At 43.6% G+C, this 18,265-nt stretch overlaps 1 protein-coding gene across 1 annotated transcript in view; it reads right to left on the bottom strand.

Annotated features, from left to right (window-relative positions):
• The window catches only part of CA10 (carbonic anhydrase 10), a 360,899-nt gene that overhangs the window by 12,604 nt on the left and 330,030 nt on the right, over positions 1–18,265 (bottom strand). Inside the window, exons 5-6 of the mRNA XM_006099862.3 lie at positions 8,804–8,899; positions 5,096–5,168 (exon numbers count right to left, since the gene is read on the bottom strand). Of these exons, the coding sequence (XP_006099924.1) occupies positions 5,096–5,168; positions 8,804–8,899 (169 nt within the window). The remainder of the gene's footprint in view (positions 1–5,095; positions 5,169–8,803; positions 8,900–18,265) is intronic.

The following is an 18,265-nucleotide window of genomic DNA, read 5'->3' as shown; positions in this document are numbered from 1 at the left end:
GTCTGTGTGCCCTGTATTGTGTTTATGTTAAACATATTTTTTAGTTGGCATCATAGTGACCTACCTCCCACTCTTCAGGAAGCTGGCTTTAATGACCATGCAGTTTAGGACAATTTAGAAACATACAAATTATGCACTTATACTAGTCATTATCCAGGCAGTTGACTCATGACCTTGCTTAATCCTCACCCCAACCCTCTCAATATCAGTATTAATATACTCATTTTACCAATGATGAAATTGTTATCTCAGAGATGTTAAGAAACTTGCCTGAAGCCACACAGCAATGGAAATGGTAGAGCTTGGAGCCTAAGTCTGCTAGTTTCATCTCTCTTCAGTAGAACACATCCTATATAATAAAAGCCTAATATGCTAAGTGTCTGGTCATCCAGTCATCTGGTCATCCAGTCATCCGTTCAACCAATCAGAGTGTAATATGCTAATGATATGCTAAAGCCACTCAACTGCTCACTATGACGTGCACTGACCACCAGGGGGCAGACGCTCAATGCAGGAGCTGCCCCCTGGTGGTTAGTGTGCTCCCACAGGGGGAGTGCCGCTCAGCCAGAAGCCAGCTCATGGCTGGCGAGTGCAGCCGCCTCAGGAGCAGCGCTAAGGGTGTCCGACTACCAGCTTAGGCCTGCTCCCTGTGGGGAGTAAGCCATCAGTAGGACATCCCCCAAGGGCTCCCGGACTGTGAGAGGGCACAGGCCGGGCTGAGGGATCCCCCCCCTCAAGTGAACAAATTTCATGCACTGGGCCTCTAGTTTTTCTCATAAGTATGGTGACTTTCACCAGCTTGATACCTGGCTTCTAAAATTCCCAGTTCTTTGACAAGATTCTCCTCCTTTCCTCTTTTTTTTTATGGATTGCCTGACATTGATTTTCTTAACTGGCTCAAGAGGATGATTTTGCACAATTCCTTTTTCACTCCTACTCATTTAATCTATGATGAAACTAAGCAAATGGACGGTGTCCCTATTGGCTGCCATTTCGTGGTGACTTCACCGCATGCTTCCGTGGTGTTCTAGCCTCCTCACACCTCCTCAGCTAGCTGATGAGACAGACACACAAGAGCCTCTTTGAGGGTGGGATTTAAAAGATATTTTTAGAAATGATTTGCAATCCCTAGTCATGAGGATTTGAGCTGCTCTTTTAAAAGTGAGGACATGTCCGCCTCTCTTTTCTATCTATTCTCACTCCCATGATTTCACCCAGTTAAAATGCCATCTGGAGCCCAGTGATTTTCACATTTATATCTTCAGTTCTGTCTCCTGAAATCTAGACTCATATATTCAACTGCCTACTCCATAGCTCTTATTGGTAGACATCTCAAGCTTAACATACTTGAAACTTCTAGTTCCCTTCCCACTCACTACTCATATGTTTCATCAACAGTCTTCCCATCTCACTTGATGGAAACATCTTCCCAGTTGCTCAGCCTAAAAACCTTAGTCATCCTTGATTCTTCTTGTTCATATCACACATCTGATCTATCAAGAAATGTCTTCAAAATATACCCAATCATTTCTCTCCACCTCCTCCACATTAGCCTGGTCATGATCTACAATGTCTCATCATTTGGATTGCTGCAATCATCTCCCAACATTTCTCCTTGCTCCTCTCTAGTCTATTCCCAATCAGGCAAACAGAGTGATCCCTTTGTCAGCAGATCATGTCACTCTCTGCTCAGAGTCTTAGGTTGACTTCTCATTACAATGGTCTCCAAGGGAAGACTGATGAGGAAGACAGACCTCATGACTTACGTGGTTACTACATGTGACAATAATGGCAGTGCCACTATGTCCTTCAGTATGACACTGATTTCCACTGGTTGTTCCATGCCAGTGGACAGGCAGGAGTTGCAGAGAGCTTAGGATGGTATGAGCTTGAACTTTCAAAGTTCCCCCAAGTTCTGTGTTAGCTTATGCCCCTTCCAAGTGGAAACAAATGCAAAAAGCAAAGAGATGGCTCTTCAAACTGAACCCAAGTTGGAATTAAGAGAAAAAACCCCCAGGCATTTCATGGAATGTGAAAGAATCAGCATTGTAGTTACTTTGCAAGCAGAGTATTCTGAGAGGTGCCCCTGAGCAGGTGGTGCTGTCTCCATCTTGACTAGAATTCATGGGCTGACGCCAGCATCACCTGCTGCCTCCTGCTGAGTCTCTGGAGAGACTTTCAGGCTTGTGTTTCCCACCCACCGGCTGTGTCCTAGTGAATGACTTGTTTCAGACACTCCCCTGCTTGCTGCACAGGCTGGCTGCCTCAGGGAGTTTAGCTGGAGGGAAGAGTGCTGGCGCTTTCCTGCTGAGCAAATCAATCCCTGAAGCCAGAGTTCTGGGCATAGCGTGTCTAGGCCATTCCCACGGGTCAGGCCATCATTATCCCTGGGGTGCCAACCTTCAGGTGCATGATAAATGTGCTCCTGGGAACACCTCCATTATCCCCCAATGAATGTTGGAGCACCAAATACCTGTGATTAGGGGGCATGACGCAGTTACCTCTCCCCATGGGTCTCTTTATCTTCCTTAGTTCTCCTTTCTTTTCCCTTGGCTCTGACAGCTAGATTATGAAGGACAGAGAAGGAGGGGTTCCTGCTCTCTTCTATTTGCATTTCTAGAAGGGAGTCTGGAGAGGTGCTGAGGGCATTTCTTCAAATACATCTTCTGCATACATTCCTCAGCCTGGAATCAAGACCATTCAAGATCTGGCTCCCAACCATCCTTCCTGCCACTCACTCCCTGTCACTGCTATGTCAGGGGGCCTTCATGCCTCCATTAATTCAGATCATCACCAATGTTTATAGGGTTTACTGTTAGATGAAGAGCTGATGAGGACAGAGATCCTCCCTTTGAACTCTTCATCGTCTTTTTAAAATATACATTTTTTATTGATTTCAGAGAGGAAGGGAGAGGGAGAGAGAGAGAGAGAGAGAGAGAGAGAGAGAGAGAGAGAGAGAGAGAAATGAGGAGAGAGAATCATTGATCGGTTGCCTCCTGCATGCCCCACATTGGGGATGGAATCCACAACCCAGGCATATGCCCTGACTAGGAATTGATCTATGACCTCTTGGTTCATAGGTCCATCCTCAACCACTGAGCCACGCCGGCTGGGCTTCATCGTCCTTTTAATGCTCTCTTTGCTGCAGATGCTGCTCTTCCGGCTTAGAATGTGCCGCCTTCCTCCATTCTCCCCCGCCCTCCCCCAGCCCACTCTCTCTCTTCCTCCCTCTCTTTCCTTCTCTTTTCTCTTTCCCCAGCAAATAGTTATTCATCTATTCAGTCCTTATTTGAATGGTGCCTGCTTTGTGCAACCTTGCCATGTAATTCTGCGCAGATCTACAATTTGAAAGCATTCTTTTCATATTTTTAACACTGACCTTGCTACACAAATCTTTATCAGACACTATGAGAGTCTGTCTCCCCAACTAAATAGTGAAGACCTCGTGGACAGACATGTCCTTTATATATTTTTTTCAGACATGTCCTTTATATTGATCTCTCTATATCTTGGCACTCAGGAGCCACTCCATAGATATGTGCGGAGTGAGTGAGTGAACAAATGAATCAAGGTCTTGGGTTTTAACATCGCTTTGCAGGTCAGCTATTGCCAAAGTGTGTCCTTCTCAGTTCCGGCAGACCAGATGGGGGTGGCAGTCAGCAGGGACGCCTCATCTGAAGCAGAAGTCTCCCTCAGCCACGAAACAGCCATCCATTATGGGTCCCAACAAGACCCGTCACCTTGGCTCTCCAGTCCCTATTTGCACCAGAATCGATACACCTTCCCATAGCGCACACCCACATGGATACTTTCTTCTTCAGCCGCAGCCACATCGCTCAAAATTAATCAGACCGGTGCCGGGGGTGGGGCGGGGAGGAAAGTCTCACTAATGATTGATTCTGCAGCTGGCAATCTGTTAGATTGTGTGTTGGGGCTTAATGTGTGATTTCACGGCTTTTCACAGTCTCTAAACTGCAAATTCAAGATTATTGGAAAACATTTTATTTAATTTCCATGCTTTTTTAATCAAAAAAGTTAAAAGACTAATAAAATCTTTTATGGGCAGTTATCAAATGTGCTATTTCCACACAAGTCGGCAACCCCTTCCTTAGCTTAGAGAGGACTCCACTGGGGTACTGATGAGGTAGGGGGGGATGGCTATGGAGACAACATCATTCATTCTTCCAGGTGATGTCCAAGGGGAAGTGGAGTGTTAGAATGTTTGCATGCTGCTTTTAACTTCTGTGAAAATCATTATTTACCTATTGCTTGATTCAGAATCCCAGAAGGGCCTCAGACACCTGAAATTCAACTTCTTCACTTTAGTGATGAGGAAACAGACTCAAAATGAGAAAGCTCCTTGCTTCAGGACAAAGTCAGGACTTAATCCCACTTCAGGTAAGATATATATTTTTGTCCTGACTTCTTTCATCTCTTGATGTGCACTATTTCATATAAGTTTTCCCAAATCCAGCAATTTCTGTGGACAACAGTAGCACCATTCCCCTCTTCTCCTTCCAGTGCTGTACTGTTCTCTCTTTTCTGCGTCAAGATTCTAGGGACTAAACACCCTGGAAACCCAAGGAAACTGGACAGAGTCCTCTAGATCAGTGGGTCATACATGAGAAGAAGGAAGAGGCCAGCTGGCCTCTACCTGAAAGGGAGACCCAGCGACACAGAGAGGGAGACTCGGCCCTACTGTCGGGCTCTGTAAGCGCTGAGGTTGGATGCAAACTACCATGTGAATGCTTTTTCCATCACATAATTGGTGAAGCCCCAAATATGACTAGCTGCCGTGCTGTAGTTTGTCAGCTAATAGAGTGCCCCGGTTCATTACCAATCCATGAGTTAACGATGACCATCTTCATAATAATCATTATTGCCTTAGACAGGTGTGGATGACAAAGACCCTCCAGGGAATTTTTTTTGAAATGGGCTGTTTCTTAGCCAACTGTGACTCTCCAGAGTCACTTTCTACAGAACCCAAGGATCATGAAGCTAAAAAGGGCCCTTGGAGATCATCGATTCTGGCTGTCTTCAGACGGAACTAACCTTTATAGAATAGCTGTTGTATAAGAAATGGAACCAAACTTACTTTTATATGTTATTCTTGTGATAGTATCTCTGTTGAGCATTCGATTAAGAAATGGGTTTGATGAATCAGAAACCTAGGGTAGAAAAGAAAAGTTTAATGATTGGATAGTGCTGTCTCAGGATAAACATTGCTTCCATGAATTCACTTGTTCATTCACATTTCTTGAGTGCCTACCATATGCCAATCACTATGATGGCTGAAAATTCAGAGATAAAATATACTCTATTTCCCAGAAACCCCAGTCTAGAGAAAGAAGACAGATAAGTAAATAAATGGCTATAATATTGTATGAACAGTGCTAGGAGAGAATCACCCACCTGGGGAATCTGGGGAACTAAGACCTGAACTGAGTCTTGAAGGATGGGTGGAAATTAACAAAATACTTTGGTGGTAAAGTGTGGAAACAAGAAAGGGCAAGGAAACACATTACTTACAGAGGACCTGTTCATACATGGACATGGGAGAACTAGCCATGTTAAAGCATATACTTCGTTGTAGACGGAGCTGAGAGTATGGGAGGTGAGACTAGAGGAGTAGGCAAAGGCTAGCTCATGCCAGGCTTTGAAAATCATGTTAGAGAATTTAAACTAGGGATGGGGAACCATCAAAGGGTTTTAAGCAAGAGGCAGGGAGTGACATGTTAGGAAGGAGATAGTAATCTCAGTAGAGAGTGAGAAAGAGTACACAGAACAGGAGTCAGGAGATGAAAGCAAATCTCTAAGAGTAATAGAGAACCTTATTATGTAACTGCTCTTTATTACATAAGTTGAATATATCATACACTATGCCAGTCAATCATCCATCCATGCATAATCCATTCATCCATTTATCCAGGCATCCATCCATCCATGTATCCATCCATGCACCCATTCATGCATCCATCCACCCATCCATGCATCTATGTATCCATCCATCCATCATCCATCCATCCATCCATCCATCCATCCAACCATCTATACATCTATGCATTCACATAGTCAATAAAAATTTACCAAGCATCCATTATGGGCCAAACATTGTACCAGATGTTTAGGGATCAGTTGCCCATGCCTTTAGGTCTCCAAATTCCTTCTTTGGGAGAAAAAGCAAGGTTCAAGGAGCTTGATCCAGGGGACCACCATTTGGACACTGTCTTCTTAGCACCCACTTTTTACTCAGTTTTTCCGAGGTGCACTGTTCATCCTAATAGTTTATCTCCTACCTCGCTTGGCTCAGCTCTGCTCTGTAATTTACGCCTCAGCTACTAATCGGATGTTGTGACACATCAACATTTTAAATCTGCTTTATTCTGAGGGTTGGAAAAATTCAGCGGGTGATTATTATTATTAGATAAACAACAGGTAATTTGTAGTTTGGAAATAGCACAGACTGTTTATTTTCCCGCCATCTGTCTCTCATTTCCCACTGTTCCTGGGTGTGTTGTGTTGAGACACACACCAAGGGGAGCTTGGTGAGTGACAGTGCTCAATGGTGTGTGTAAAAGCCCGCCCACAAACAGAGGAAAGTCCCCAATTAGACACTGCTGTACCCCAGAAGCGTTAGGACCAAACCCAACTGCTGCTTTGCCATCCTCTGTGGCCATTTAAAAGATAGCCTGAAGCCACCGGTGTGGGCGGATGCACCCTCTGAAGGAGGAGAGCCCCACTGTAATGTCATGGCGGGAAAGGAATGTGCCATGGCCCACAGTCAGGCGCCGTGGGCTCCCGGTACCTGGTGAGTCTGGGTAGTGCTAACATTGGGACTGGGCCCTTTTGAGCTGATTAAAAGTAACTGAAAAATTTCCAAAGTGCACACAGATGATTTGTGGGCTCTAGTGTGTTGGCTGCGTGGGTGAGAGGATAAAATATGTACTTGGTATAAGTGAGCTTAAGTGGGAAGTTAATGGTGTGTGATTGAGTAGCAATTACAGCCAAATCTCAGCTCCCTGTGGTCACGGGAAGGATGGGGGATGAGGAGGGGACGGAGATAAGTAAAACCCACAGATAAACAAGGCTCTTATTTTTAGCCAACAACTCCAACCCTTCTACGGCTCAGCTTTTGGGCACAGTGACATCTCTAGGGCTCAGCTGACCTAGATGTGGGGCCTCTCATTTTCGTTCCTGCCTACCCTGCAGGGAGCTGGGAAGGGGAGGCGGAAAGATCAGAAGGAGGGGAGGCCTAGTAACATTGTGTGCCCTTAGAGACCGAGGGCTTTATTTCTATTTCGAGCGCCTAGCACAGGGCTGGCCCCTGTCCCACACTCGATCCGTGCATTGGGGTGAGTGAATGACTAGTCCCAGCTGGGATAACTCATGGAACATCTGGAAGTTGATTATAGTGAATGAAGATAGGGATGCTGTGGCTTACTTTGAGGTCTAACCAGAAAGCTTCAGGTTTGCTCAGGGGAAGAATGGAAGCACCCTAAGGGCCAAACTGGCCCGAAGAGACACAGGAGCTAGTGCCCCTCTTTCACTGACCTCAGGGTCCGGGGCACAAGTTCCTCCCAACACCCCACAGCGAGGCAGCCAGGACTTGCATCAGTAATCTCGGTGGATCTTAGACATAACGCAAAGGGTGGTGTGTGTGCCCAAGAAACCCGAGGCTGGCCATTTTACATCCATGAGATTGATGAAGGCCAAAGGATTTTCAGCAGGGGGTAGGGAGTAGTTTGCTGTCAATCACCCAGGAAGGGAGGGAGAGGAATTAAGGGGAGGGGAGGCAAGGGGTCTTGAGAGGGAGGACCAGGCAGGTGAAGTGTCTGCTGCAGAGGGTGATGCTTTCAGGGGGCGCGAGAGAGTGGTACCTGGGGCGCCGCCACGCCCATTCTTCTGAGCAATGCTATGTCCTCACCAGAACTCTGTTCAGAGCCCAGAGTAGCAAACGCTGAATCATCTTCGTCAGATTCCCAGTTCAGATTGGGGCACCTCCTCTAACGATCTGGCCGAAACTTCCCAAGGGGTTGGCCCAGTGACGGCCAACTTTTGGAAATGCCACACATTGCTTTTTTCCACCAACTGAAAAGACAATTTCTTTTTTTCTTTCTTCCTTTAACTTTGCATACCTGTGTTCTCTCTCCATCTGTCAAAAATGTTCATGGTAATTACCTTTTAACAAATTAGAACTGGCTTGGTAGGAGATTTGTTGTTGTTGTTGACTGCTAGGAGGATGTGGCACCTCCCGAGAGTGTCAGAAAGTCAGCACTGGTGATCTTTGCTTAGTTTTCTTCAGGGGATGCTTATGAGGGAGGGAGGGAGGGAGGGAGGGAGAAAGGAAGGGAGGGAGGGATGATGCCCAGAGCTATAGTGGGGAAACTGGAGGGAGGAGGGAGCTGTTTAGTGCAGCGCCCAAGGGGAGGGACATCTCACATGCATCTCTTTTTCCAAAGGATGGGCAGGGCTTTAACCCTGTGGGGTGTCAGTGAGCTACCCCTTCCCCTCCTATTACTTGGTTCTGATTTTTCTGCATAACGTGGGACCTGGATCCAGCACTGTTTTTGTTCTCTAGGACAGGCCCCGGTGCTGTGAAATGGAACCCATCATGTTGTGTCTCGCTGAGACGGATCTCATTCTTCATAAATCTCGTGGATGTCAAGTCACCACCCTGCAGGTTTTCTTGGGCGCACACACCACCCATTGTGCTAGGTCTAACATCCAGCAGGACCGCGGGAAGATATCCTGATTGCGGTGGGAATGGCAAGAGGAGAAGAATAAAGGAATGCAAGACACTTACTTTTATAAATATAGAAACTACCACCAATCCATTTGGGCTCTTTGCAGCTTCTGTGACATTTGTATACAACTCATGGTTATAGTGGATGAGCTGCACCTGGAAGGAGGGAGAAACAATAATAAGAACAACAGTGTAGCATTAAAATGTGTGAGGCACAGCCTATCCCCCCAACATAAGGGTAAACTGGAAAGTATATTGTAGAGCAACTGGAAAGACAATATTGTAACTGAAGGGATTTCGAGGAGATGTGTGTGGGTAAAATGCATGCACACACACACATATGCACACACATACAAAAATACCCATCCATATTTGCAAATGTTTTCTGGTAACAATCATGCCTTCCATCAGCTCAGTGCCCATCTGGCTCTGGCTCCATCTCAGGACATTTCCCCTAAAGTGCGTATAAAGTGAATTTCCCTTATTAGGAGCGGAACTGCCCTGCAGGGGCCCACGTCCTGCACCGACAGCTGCCACTGGCAGCGAGTAAATCCTCCTCAGGCTGCTGGGCGAGCAGGGAGCTGCCAGGTCCTGAAGGAGACAGAGCTGATGGCTTAGGTTCCCAGTGCACCAGCCATCCCAGGTCATCTGACTGTGCAGGACTCAACTTCTTCCTGCTTCCGAGAAGATCAGCAATGTGCCTGTTGGGACCTTGTGCAACAGCTGTCTGGGGGCAAAAGGAGTTCTGGAACTGTGTTCCAGCAAAGCAGGTTACCTAATATTTTTTTAAACCTCTTCTTTAAAAAAATTGTGTAACACAGCATACATATATAGTCACATGAATTGCCCCCCGCCCCCCAATTTTGAGCCACATGACTAATACCCCACCTCCGTGGGACTCACATGTTTCCTCTGAAAAAATGGGTATGATGATCTCTCCTTGGACTCATCTTAGGGCTGTGGTTTTATTTTTTTAACATTTTTTTATTAATCCTCACCCAAGGATATTTTTCCATTGACTTTTTAGGGAGAGTGGAGGAGAGAGGGAAAGACAGAGAGAAACATCGATGTGAGAGAAATACATCGATTGGTTGCCTCCCGAATAAGACCCAAACAGGGCCCGGGCTGGGGAGGAGCCTGCAACCGACGTACATGCCCTTGACCAGAATAGAACTTGGGACCCTTTGGTCTGCAGGCCGACACTCTATCCACTGAGCCAAACTGGCTAGGGCAGGGCTGTGGTTTTAAAATAGATTTTTGAACAGTACAGAAGTATGATTTTTATAACAAAATAAAAAATAGAGAAGAAAAAAAAGTGATAGGCCCCCTCCTCTACCTTTGTCTAATACTAACTCAAACAATATGACTTTTAACAGTTTAGAATTTATTTTTCTAGATTTTTGTGTGCTTTTAAATTACACATACATACACCTGTAGGGCTTAAAATATTTGGGTAAATTCCTAGAAATGTATAACCTACCTAGACTGAGTCAAGAAAAAATAGAATCATGAACAAATGAACACAAATATGGAGATTGAAGTAGTCATAACAAAAACTTCCAATAAAGAAAAGCTGGACCAGATAGCTCCATAGGTGGCTTTTACCAAACATTCAAAGAAGAATTCATACCAATTCTCCTTAAACGCTTCAAAAAAAAAATAGAAGAAGAGGGAACACTTCCAAACTCATTTTATGAGGCCAGCATCATCCTGATATCAAAGCCAGAAAAAGACACTTCAAGAAAAGAAAACTATAGGCCAACATCCCTAATGAACACAGACACAACCATCTTCAATAAAAGACTAGCAAACCAAATTCAACAGCACATTAAAAGGATTATACACCATGGCCAAGTGGGATTTATTCCTGGGATGCAAGGATGGTTCAATATATACAAAACAATGTGAAATACCATATCAACAGAATAATGATAAAAAATACATAACCTCAAAAATCATTTGACAAAAATCACTATTTATTCACGATAAAAACTATTTTAAAAAGGCACAGAGGAACTTAACATGATAAAAAGGTAATACCTGAAAAACCCACAGTTATCATCATAATCAATGGGGAAGAACTGAAAAAGTTTCCTCTAAGATCCAGTACAAGGCAAGGATACCCACTGTTGCCACTTCTATTCGATAAAGTCCTAGAAGTCACAGCCAGAAAAATTAGACCAGAAAACAAAATAAAAGGCATCCAAATTGGGGGGAAAGAAGCAAAATTATCCAGAAGACTCCAGAAGGCAGCGTGGCCATGGCCAGACTTCTGGTTCCCACCTGTCAGAATACAACTTTGGCATCAAAGGCAAGACGGAAAGATGCTTGAGGACTTGCACCAGCTCAAGCATCACTAGCTGGGCTACACTGTGAGAAGGTGCTGCTTCCCCTCCACCTATCTCCCAGGTCTTTGTCGGGGCAACCACACTGCCTGTAGCTGTTGTCTTGTCCTCTTCAGACATGTACATTCTAGGCACTGGATGAGGTCAGAGCTTGTAGAGAGAAAAAAATCCTTATAATTCACAAGGCAGCAAGCTTTTCTGTGAAGACTCTGATAGTACATACAGGGTGTCCCTCCCCCCCAAAAAAGTATGCACACTTTGAATAATGATAAAGTCAGTGTTTATTAACATGTAGTTCATTTTCAAAATTTAAAAGAATCTACAGAAACGAATAATTCTTTTTGTCAACACTTGTTTTCAAACTGATAACTGTTCTGGTCCAGGCACTGCTACCATAATAACGTGAAGCAATGGAATCGCAAACATCAAAAATCATTTCGTTCAGTATTTATGTGCCCTCAGTTCATCGACTGTTGCCAGTTTTGTACCGTAAACTTTATCTTTTATGTATCCTCATAAAAAAGTCCAGTGGCACTTTAGGATAAATTTTCTTTGTTCCAAGCTTAGTCTGGCTTCACCCATTATTTCAAATCAGCTAAATCTGAAAAGGAGTGACAATTAAGTGGGTTATCAGCTGTTAAAGTGTGTATACATTTTTGGGGACACCTATATTTTCAGCCTTGTGGGCTATCTGTATGGTCTCTGTCACACCTCTTCAATTCTGCTTGTGTATGAAAGCAGCCATAGACAAAATATGAAAGAATGGGTGTGGCTGGGTTCCAATAAAACTTTATTAACAAAAACAGGTGGCAGTCTGTAGTTAGCCAACACTGCTAGTTTAAATTTGAGAGATGAATAAAAAACTTCAGGGCCATTCATTTTCTAGAATGTCTTCTAAAGTGATAGGAAGAAGCACATGTTGAAAGGATCTAGGTATCAACCTCTTCTTTCGTTTAAATGATAGTGATTACAATTTGACATTTCTACAGCCCTTTAAACCTTGCAAGGCATAGTCAACTCAAGTGAGTTTATTTCCAGTCAACACACAAGTCCCAAGTGCCCATCATGTGCTAGACCCCAGGAGCCCAGAGACAAACGCTGCATAGTCCGTGTCCTTGAGGAGCTCACCCATATGACCCCATTTGTCCCTGCAATAGGCAAAGGGTAAAAGGAAGGCACAGAGAGTCTAAGCAACTCTTACCAGGTCACACAGCCAAACAGGGAGCCTGGCCCACCTTGCTTTCCTGTGTACAAATGTTTTCTTTCCACAAGAAAGTAAAGAGAAAAGAAAAGGTGTTTTACATTTGAGGGGAGGTCACATTTCAGCAGCTGTTGCTGGAACAATAATTATAAGCTAGAACTTATTTATAGAAAGTCATTAACAAGTTTGTCTTTAAGAGCAAGAGCACACGGAGAGTTCTGCAGAGAAGAACTCGGTTTGACATGTACCAACCGCCACGTTGTCAGTCTAAGGTTTGGCAATTATCACTGCTCTGCCTGGTGGCTGATGAGTTCCTGCATTTTAAGGCATGGAATGCAATTGTGGTTTAAAATAAAGAAATGCCTATAATTGCATTGACTGAAGACCCCCAAATGTGGTCCAGCTATCACAGCAGCCTAGAAAACCAGAGTGAAATATGGTATTTTCCCCCCCAGAAGATGAAACTTGGATTTTAACGCATGGTGCTTTTCACGGGGGTGCACGGTGGTTTGTACATGTGTGGAGTGATGAGTTTAGGTGCAGGATGATGCTGGAAAAGGCAAGGCTCTGAGCCTAATCTCTTCTGTCAGAGTAACCTCAGGCTAGCTGCATAGCCCCTCTGTGCCTCAGTCTCTTCATCTGTAAAGTGGGGATGAATCTAAGGATCGTCTGGGGATGAAATGAGATGATCCATCACACAGTCTTCCAGGAACTAGGCAGGGTACAATCAAGCAAGTGCAATAGATGGGGTGACATGACCACACATATAAAAGGCAGACACCAAATGTTCCTTATATTTCCTTCTACGATGTAAAGATTGAATGTATTTCCTCCTTATCCATTTCTGGACTTGAAAAATTTTCATAAAACAAACCATAGGCCAAGAATCTTCTAGAGAGTTCTCTCCTCTAAGAAAACATATTTCTCACACGTTTAACAAGAACTACTGAGTAAGGATGTCCCCAGATGTGTTTTTCTTTTTTTCTGGAACATTTTGAAATAGATGCTTCTAAAAGTCTAACTTTCCTCTCCCTGCTGAAAACCAGAGCAGGACATGCCTCCTGCAATGAGGTTTGAGTCTCTCAGGTGTGACTTCTGAGCAGTGGCTGCTAACTGCCAGGATTTAAAGGGAGCTCTGTGCACACTTAAAAAAAATAAAAATATATATTTAAATATGTTTTTTATTAATTTCAGAGAGAGGAAGGGAGAGGGAGAGAGAGATAGAAACAGCAATGATGAGTGAGAATCATCCATCAGCTGCTACCTGCTTGCCCCTACTGGGGACCTAACCTGCAACCCAGGCATGTGCCCTGCCTGGGGATCCAACTGTGACCTCCTGGCTCATGAGTTGATGCTCAACCATTGAGCCATGACGGCTGGGAATCTGTGGGCACTTTTTGAACCTGGGCGACTTTAATGAACTCTCTGCCTCACTGGCATCCTGCAACCCAGGCGTCATTGCTCCTGCCCTCGTTCTCTGCATTCACCCACTTCCTCCCCACACGCCCATGACCTCACACTCCTCCCTGTGAAGGGCACAAATGGAGATCCTTCACTGGCTCTGCAGCCAAATGTCCTGGGTTATTGAGTCTCTTAGAGCCTTGATTTCTTCACATGCAGAATTGTGACTCCGACATAATCATCAAAGCCTTGCTGGAATGATTAAAAGAGCTAAGACATAGAAATGAGCTGAAGTGCATAAATGAGATGAAGCAGGATTCGGACGCAGTGCCTGGCACAGAGCAAGCACTCGTTAAGTGGCTGTGGTGATTATTACTATTAGGGATGCCTGGCTGCTGGGGCTCAGATAAAGGAAATGAGAGGATGAGCGGTTTGTTCCATTCCCAGGGTAACAGCAGAGCCAGGCGGAAGCACTTCCCGATCGTATTTCTTGAGGACAGGATCCGTTTACCACTCACTGTTGTATCTTACTTTATCTTATTGTCTGGATGGCCAAGGAGATTTTTTTCTGGTCTTTTCTCTCTGTAGTTCATGCTACGGAAACAGGAGATGTACAGAACACATGGTCTCAAACGACCTGTGCACTGTCTATCCTCGTCTCATGATCACCCTCTGGGTGAAAACCACTGTTCTGCTGTGTTCAGGTCACTTTTGTTAAATGCTCTTTGAATAAGTATTTCAGAGCCCATGGAAGTAGTATTAAGGAAGGCTCACTTTGTTCTAAATCATTGCAGAGGTGTAATGCAATACCGTGCCTTTGGTTAAGGCAAGAATCTTTTCCCCACTTCTACTATCCACAAAGAAGCTTGGTCATGATGGATTTATTAGCATGTTCCAGAAGACTTTTAAGGGGCAGCTAGGCCAATGACTCTTAAATCATATATCCAAGAAGCCCAAATGAATTGAACTAATGAAAAATAACACGATTGCTGTTAAAAGTTATTTTTTATTACTTTATTATTGTATATATTTTTGTTTTTATTATTTTATTACAATCAAGTAGAGTTCATATCAGGAATCAAGAGTAAGTCAACATTGAAAAAAAATCTTCCACTATGATTTAGTTGAAAGAAGTGGGGAAAAAGAACCATTAACTTCTCCATAGGGACCACCCATACTTGAGTTACATCTATACCCAATTCATGCCCATTTCAGTGGAATTACTTCTTACTTCTGCCGGAGAACACGGCTTTCACATCTGACTTCACTGAGGTGATGGCTACCTCTTGCATCTCTTAGACTCATTGGAAACTGTTAGTGAGTTACTTCCGTTTTATGAATCAGGTTTAAATAACTTCCGTTTTGAATTGTACTTAGAAGGAAAAAAATCCAATGCTTCAATATGACACTTGGGATGTCTGTGCCTGAGGTCTGATCTATGCCATGAACAAGGAAGGTAGCTTCCAAATGATCACGTGACAATCTGGAGCCAAGCATGTCCATGAGAGGCTGAGAAAGGTCCTGAACACTTCATTCTCCATCGCTAGAGGCTGGCACCCACAATGCAATGTGGATCTCAGAGTGCAACATGAATGACATTTCAGGGGATCACATAGGTTTTTATCCCCTTAGAGTCATTTGTAAATAAACTGAAGAGACATGTGATTTGTCAAATATCCAGGGGCAATGGCCATTAATAGGTACCCTGCAGTCAGTGAATGTCAAAGGCCGACTGAGAAAGCTTTTCTTTGCTACAGTTCATAGTGGATCCCAGGATTAGCTAAGCTCAAATCAGAGAAAACAGAGTAGAAACCCAACTCCTCTTTTAATAAGAAGCAGCTGTGTGGTACTGAATTGTTTGAGGGTCTTAGAAACTCAAGCTCTAGTACTGAGTCCAAGCTCTGTTCCTTGTTTGTTTAGTGAACTTAGGTAATCACCTAGCATCTTTCAGTTTCCTGATCTGAAACATGAGGCCAACCACTTGTGCCTTCTAGGCTTTGGGAAGGATTTGAAAAGATAGTGGATATACATCCGGTTATATTTTCACCATGCAGCTCGATGCCTGGCATATTCCAAGTACTTAAATACTTGAATGAACAAAGGCATGCATAAAACTCTTTATAAACTGTAATGCTATATATGTATAATAAAAAATATATTTTCTTCTTCTTCCTCTTCTTTTTTTTTTTTTTACTTAAAATTGGCGAACTCAATACTCAGTTTTTTGGGAACTCCAATAAATAATTCCTACAGGTATTCTGGTGGGAGTAGCTGGGGTGGGGGGGCTACTTGGGTGATCTCTTTAGAAGAAAAACAACAACTCATCTGAAGAATAGTGAGACCCCTTTGGAGGGAATAACAGAGGTTAAATTAGGCAAATTCCAGAGGCAGAACCTGTCACTGCAGGTTCTCAGACCAGAACAGAGGAACCCTGGACCAAGAGTAACAGCCCTCATTTTTCTTAGACTCCAACTCTATAAGCAAGAAACTCTATTATGACTTTTAGAACGTATTATTCCATCATGTCTGCTTTCTGCAGAGGCCATGAACGCCCACCACGGAGGAAGGAAAGATTAAATCCTCACACACCCCATATTCAGTTGCTAAAGCCCCATATTCAGTGGTTGCTCATTCAGAAGGGTCACTCTTGACAAGTACCCTTCAAACTGTCATATTAATGGAAATATAAACACAGCATCTATTAGGTAAGAGATGAGGGCTTTCTGTCCTCTTGTAAATCAAGCTGCAGAGCAATTTGGATAAAACGTTCATAGAACTAGGCTTGATTCTGCACACATTAATTGCCTAAAGTGTGATAGTTAATGACTAGAAATACATACTTTCAAAGCCATTAAATATACACAAACACCGTCCATGGTGGACTGACTCTGGGGAAGAGGAGTGGAAAGAGCCCCAAGCTGTCAGTCAAAGGGACTGGATTTTAAAGGACAGTTCTGCCCGGATAGTTGAGTGAGGCTCTCCCTACTCCCTTTCAGACCTACAAGTCTTCGTCTGGAAAACATAAGATTTTAAGGGCAGGGTTTTGTGATTCTTCTAAAAAATAAACGCACACTGGTGGGGGGTATATAAGGTGTTGCCTCCTGAGTTTCCATCAAAGTCACTTGAATTGCCTTGAATTGCAACCAAATATTTAAATGAAAGTTTCAGAGGACAGGATGTTTAAGCCTGGGGTTGCAAATGGAATGACAACAGGGGCTGGGCAGGTTGTGTAGGTGAGAGAAGGTGGCTAGGCAGGGATCAAGGCCAAAGAATACATGTGTGTAGCTTAGTGTCTGGGCATCCTGGCTGCCAGTCTGTGACCTCTGTTTTCTCCATTTGACAGTGCTTAGGCCAAACCAAATCAAACCCAAACAAAACAAATATTCCAAACCTGAGACTGGACTCCCATGTCTTCATTCATTTATTCTTTCAATAAGCACTTATTTGTGCCTCCCATGCTCCAGGCACTGTACTGGGCATGAGGTGATGAAAAGAGGGAAGATCTTAAATCAGTGGTTCTCAACCTTCCTAATGCCGTCCCATGCTCCAGGCACTGTACTGGGCATGAGGTGATGAAAAGAGGGAAGATCTTAAATCAGTGGTTCTCAACCTTCCTAATGCCGCGACCCTTTAATACAGTTCCTCATGTTGTGGTGACCCCCAACCATAAAATTATTTTTGTTGCTACTTCATAACTGTAATTTTGCTACTGTTATGAATCGTAATGTAAATATCTGATATGCAGGATGAATTTGCATTTGGCACAGATTACTCAACCAAAAACTATAGAGACTCGTTACCAGAGCACATTTGCTCACTGTGATGTCTGACTCTTTCAGGAATCACAATGCCAGCCGCCTGCCCACTTCCTCCTAGTATTGCCCTTCCTGTAACTGCCCAGGTTCTCAGTGAGCCATGGATTGCAAACCCTGGGACCAGATCACTCAAATTCAATAACATATCTCATGTTATGGTGTTCAACAAATACTTGAATATCTGCCTATAAATTTTATCATAAAAGGCACTACAAATTATTTAGTGATTTTGTTTCTTTAAAAAAAGAAAATAAAAACAACATATCAATCCAGAACACAGGGAATGGGGGACCCTCAAACAGGCTTCCAAAAAATCAGAAAAAGTCTTCAGGAAGATTATAAAAGATGAGTAGAGTGCAAAACAACTTTTGGCAAACATAGAAAAGTATTAGCTTATTCCAAGAAATTAGATACAGGTCACCCAACTATTGGAAACTAAAGGGGAAAAAAATGACAAGAAAGGCCCTAATACTTATGTGGAAAGAACAAAAGTAATATGTCAAGAACTAATTTGAATGACCCAGGAATGGCCACATCGGTTCTGGCTTATTATTGCAAGTCAAACTGAAGCCAGAGGATAATGGGATATGGTTCAGGGTTCTTACATGCCACAGGGGAGAGAGGGAGCCACAAAGACACTACACTGAAGAAGCAGGAAGAGATGATGAATGTCAATGAATGGGCTTCCTTATTTTTCAATTTATTAGCAAAGGAATATATAAATTAATGCATGTAAAATACATAGGCACAGGCCAGATAT

Source organism: Myotis lucifugus, unplaced genomic scaffold (assembly GCF_000147115.1).
Source record: "Myotis lucifugus unplaced genomic scaffold, Myoluc2.0 scaffold_287, whole genome shotgun sequence".
NCBI lineage: Eukaryota > Metazoa > Chordata > Mammalia > Chiroptera > Vespertilionidae > Myotis > Myotis lucifugus.
The sequence above is the reverse complement of the archived record's forward strand: the minus strand, read 5'-3'. Positions and strand labels throughout refer to the sequence as shown.